The sequence below is a fragment of the Crocodylus porosus genome, unplaced genomic scaffold, assembly GCF_001723895.1.
Source record: "Crocodylus porosus isolate Cpor-Errol unplaced genomic scaffold, CroPor_comp1, whole genome shotgun sequence".
Lineage (NCBI taxonomy): Eukaryota > Metazoa > Chordata > Crocodylia > Crocodylidae > Crocodylus > Crocodylus porosus.
In genome coordinates this window covers 2,415,589-2,419,973 of record NW_017728915.1, presented here as the reverse complement: position 1 = coordinate 2,419,973, position 4,385 = coordinate 2,415,589, and the positions used below count along the sequence as shown (strand labels likewise).

Genomic DNA, 4,385 nt, shown 5'->3' with positions numbered 1-4,385 from the left:
AGACAAGGTACCCTAGGAAAATATAGCACAGGTAGACTGCTCCCTTCCCTGAAATGACCAGTATAAAGGGGAGGAATGAAGAAAGCTGAAAAATGGGGGAGACTACTCTTGGCGAGATAACAGCATTAGCTAAAGGAGAGCTTGAAACAGACTGTCTATAGGATACAGAGGCATCACAGCCAAATGGGATAGGATAGAATTGCATAGAAAATGCTCTTCACCACAGTTACACTAGAAACACCATATTCAGTTCTGCATGGTAGAAAAAGGGCCAGTGCCAGAAAGAAACAATTATGGACTGAGAGCAACATCCCCCCTCCCCCCGGTTCTTGAACTACATGCAAAGAACTCTAGAAATACCATGAAATAAGTATAAAGCAGGTACAACATAAACACCAGATGAGGGGGAGTAAACATCAAAAAACATTTGATGAATGAACAATCACAGCCTCTATTGGAAGTAGTGCAAGCTCCATCACTGAAAGCACCTAACACCACACCAGAGAAAGCAGTAGACATATAAAGACAGAGAACAGTCAGAACAGCTTTGGCACATCCTGCAGTACAACGGATTTGAGAACTGTAGGTTTAAAAGGAGGATCTGGAATTCAGAATGTAGAGTATTTCCTCTTCTCCTTATCTCTATAACATTAAAGGTCAAGTTCTGTCCCTAAAAATCTTGATTCTATTTAACCCTTAAAAAACAGCTTGCGTTCTAAATTGCCATGAAATGTTGCTTCTAGCTGCAAGAGATTATGTTGGTTCAGCTGTCTGGTTGGAATCGGGCCCTTACTCCTTTCCTTCAGTGTAATGCATCTTCCTTTCCCAGTCTCTCAGTGCTATAACCTCCATCCTCTCCTAGAAGCAGCCCTCTTCCCCCTGCTAGGGAGATCAGATAGTGGAAGAAGTTTCTCTCTAGCTAGAAGTGTATGGGGGACATCCAAGGCCAGCAACCCAGTGAGGTGTTCTATGCTCCATATTCAAAATAAAGCAGGGTTCTCATTGTGTCTGAGAAATCAGTGGAGGCATAATCAGAGCCAGTGATTATTGCTCAGTTCCTTCAAGCAGATACAGACGTGTTGGCAAGCAAAGCACTAAGGTACAGGTCACAGATTCCAGTATAGAACATTGCCTCTTCTTCCAGCAGGCAGGCCATTACACTGAAGAACATCAGCACAGCTAAAAAAATTGCTAGCAAAATTATGTACAGTGCACCAACAGAATGGAACACATACAGAGACTACATGATCGTGGCAACAAATACCATGTACACGCTACAAAACATGCACCACCGTTTATTTACATTTATACACTAACAGACATGGCTTTCCAGGGATGTGCTGGAACATAAATGCAGGAAAGGAAGTTATTTAAAACAGCAGGTCTTCACTGTTCATTTTTAGGAGACCAGTTTGACTAATAATAAACTGGTGCGGTGACTTTACAGACCTCTGTGAGTCAACTTAAAAGAGAATAACCTCAGGTGGCTGGTCAGTACCCTTTACAAACCTAGAATGGCACTAACACCACCATGCTGAGGCAAACAAACTGTTACTATTGAACAGTGTAAGTCAGTCTCCTGGTTTGCAACGTTTCTGTCTATATGAGTGACACTGCAGGCAGTGCACGTCATTTGGAAGGGATCACTTTATTTCCACTTGTGGCCATGGGGATCAGTAGCTTCCTATATTCCAGAGGAAGGTGGCGCTCTATCAGCACGTTGAGGGGCATCTTGTCTGTCACCAGCCCTTGTCTTCAATTGAAGAGGAGAGGGAGAGAAAGTAAAACAAATATGCAAGGTTCCTGTAAAGAAAGCAGTGTTTCCACCCACCCAGACTCAGAATGCTGTACACAGAATTGCTTGGGGAATGCTTAAGGAAGCCATTTTTTACTCTTGATATCTGAAATACAAATCCACACAGCTGCCTTCATGGGGGTACTTGCACCTTACAGGTAAAGCAGACAAGCATGCATCAGAAATGCACATTTTCAGGACCTGTCTACATGGAAATTGAATGGAATAGTTATTATGGCATAGCTCCCTGGGTAGACCTTCTTATTCTAGGAAAACGACATCTGCTAGGGCACCTACTCCAGAAGAGGTATTTTTTAGGGGTGTACTAGTAAAGATTTTCTTGGCCAATACCGATAGCTGATTATTCAGTGTGTCTAATTGGCCAATACTGATCCAATAACCAATTTACAGGAGCACAGCCAGGCAGTGTGGAGAGTTGGGCTGGGGCAGGACAGAGCTACAAGTGACTCATCCAAAGGATCAGGTATTCTGGTGCTTAAAAGTGGTGGCAGGGACACTTGAATGAAAGCTCATGGAATGAGCTTTTGTTCAAGTGCTGCCACCACCATTTTTAAGCACAGGGATGCTTCTAACTGGAGAATAGCCAAGTGGGGTAAGGTTGGAGGAGGGCTGCCTGCTGTGGGCTTGGGGCTCTCTGCTCTGCTGCCTTTGCCCTGGGAGCCCCATGCTGGCCACACTGCATCCCCTGCCCATTGAGCAGCAGTAGCAGTAGCAAGTTGCATCCCCTACCTTTCCAGCTGAGGGAGGCACACAGCCAGCCCGTGGCTTCCAGGACAAAGGCAGCAGGGCAGAGAACCCCACGCCCACAGTGGGCAGCCCGCCTCTGCCCTGCGCACAAATCTAGGGGGCATGTGCCTCCCCTGGGGGTGCATGCAGTGGCAGGGAGCTGCCTCCCCTTCCCTCCCCCACCCACGTCCCCTGGATGAACTGCCCACTGATCCATCCTGCTCCCCACCTTGGCCTCTGGGTGGGCCGTGCCCCAAGCCCTACTCCCTCCCTCACCATGGGGGCCTTGATCTGCATCCCCCACACCCCTTCTCTTCTACAGACTTACCTGCAGGGCACTGCTCTCCATGCTGCCTGGCTGCATTCCTGGCCACATGCGTGCATGCAGCTGCACATGGCATTCAGGGGCCTGGCCAGAAGATGTATTGTATTTATCAGTGACATTATTGGCTACATTGGCCAAACAAAGCCAATAATGTGAATTTTGCTTTTAATCGGTGCCAGTCCAATAGGTCACCGATATATTGGTGCTGTGTACCTCTAGTAATCTTCTTTCAAGTGTAAAATCTACCTTATCCTGGAATGGATTTCCCTTTTAGACTAGCCCTTAGAGTCAACAATAGCAAGCAAAGATTTCTAACACGAACTAATTCCTACAAGTCATTTATTACTCAGAAGTATTTTGTGTTTTCTGATCCACTCTCTGGCATGACCAAGAGGCCATGTGTTTTTTTTACTAGGTAGGACTGGCCAGAGCAATGTCCCACTGGTCTTAGGAAGGAAGAAGTGATTCTATTGATCACTTCAATCCTCCCAACCCCCACCCATTATGAGCCAATAAGAGCTCTTGAACTAAGGCTGAGCACACAAAGAGGCAAAGACACAAAAACATGCCCTGAAATGTAAACATGCAGAATCTCCAGAGTTGGCCACTGACATCTTGTCATTCCAGGGACACTCAACTTGCCCACACTATATCCAACATACCTGGAAGCCAGCCAGGCAGGAATCTGGAGCAAGATTGCTCAGGCTCCTCAGGACACAGGGGAAGTAGGTGTGTAATCTGGAAGAAGATCTCATACTTGGAGAATCCCATGAGTGGCCTAAGCATTGGGCATGGTGCTCATCATCAAGCAGACTGGGTGGGAAAAGGTGAAGCAGGGGAAGAAATGGGGAATAATGATGTGGCCTTAGACCTACCCAACTTTCAGGAGCCCAGAAGCAGAAGAGGCTTTGAAAATGTTCAGATGAGAACACTACTTGGGCTTCCACATCACGTAACTACTGGAATTTGCTCTATGCCACTCTACCTTCTCATGAGGAGTTCCAGGTCAGCTGTCTCCACTGTCTTCCTTCCAGCATGCTTGGTGTAAACTTCCAAGTCATTACTCAGCTGCTTGAAGTACTGCTCTGAACTATGGAAAGGAGAGAAAGGGAAAGTTAAAGGGCAGAGGGAGTTTCCCCATATAACCATCTCTCCAGTCTCCCATTCAACCATCTCTCCACACACTGCACATGCTTGTACTTCAGGTCACTGCCTTCCAGGGACACAGAGATAAAGTTCCCTATTCCCACTGCAGAAGGAAGGCTTCGTAACGTGGCAGCTGGTATAGGATAGACCAGTGGTTCTCAACCTTTTTTGTACCAGGACCCATTTGTAAACATCAGTTGCCAGTCCTGACCCAGTAAATAGTTTAAGTAGAAAACAGCCACCTGGCCCTGCCTGTGCTCTTCACTCCTAACCCACTGATCCCACCCCCAGTGTGAGGGGCAGCGTGTGAGTGTGTAGGGGAACAAGGGGGCCCCCAAGCTGGCAGGACCTCTGCCAACCTGCAAGGGAAAA

The 4,385-nt window shown here is 46.9% G+C and overlaps 1 protein-coding gene across 1 annotated transcript in view; it reads right to left on the bottom strand.

Moving 5' to 3' along the window:
- Positions 1 to 1,275: 1,275 nt before the first annotated feature.
- The window catches only part of CENPT (centromere protein T), a 47,442-nt gene continuing 44,332 nt past the window's right edge, over positions 1,276 to 4,385 (bottom strand). Inside the window, exons 15-16 of the mRNA XM_019535528.1 lie at positions 3,853 to 3,957; positions 1,276 to 1,753 (exon numbers count right to left, since the gene is read on the bottom strand). Of these exons, the coding sequence (XP_019391073.1) occupies positions 1,630 to 1,753; positions 3,853 to 3,957 (229 nt within the window). The 3' untranslated portion in view covers positions 1,276 to 1,629. The remainder of the gene's footprint in view (positions 1,754 to 3,852; positions 3,958 to 4,385) is intronic.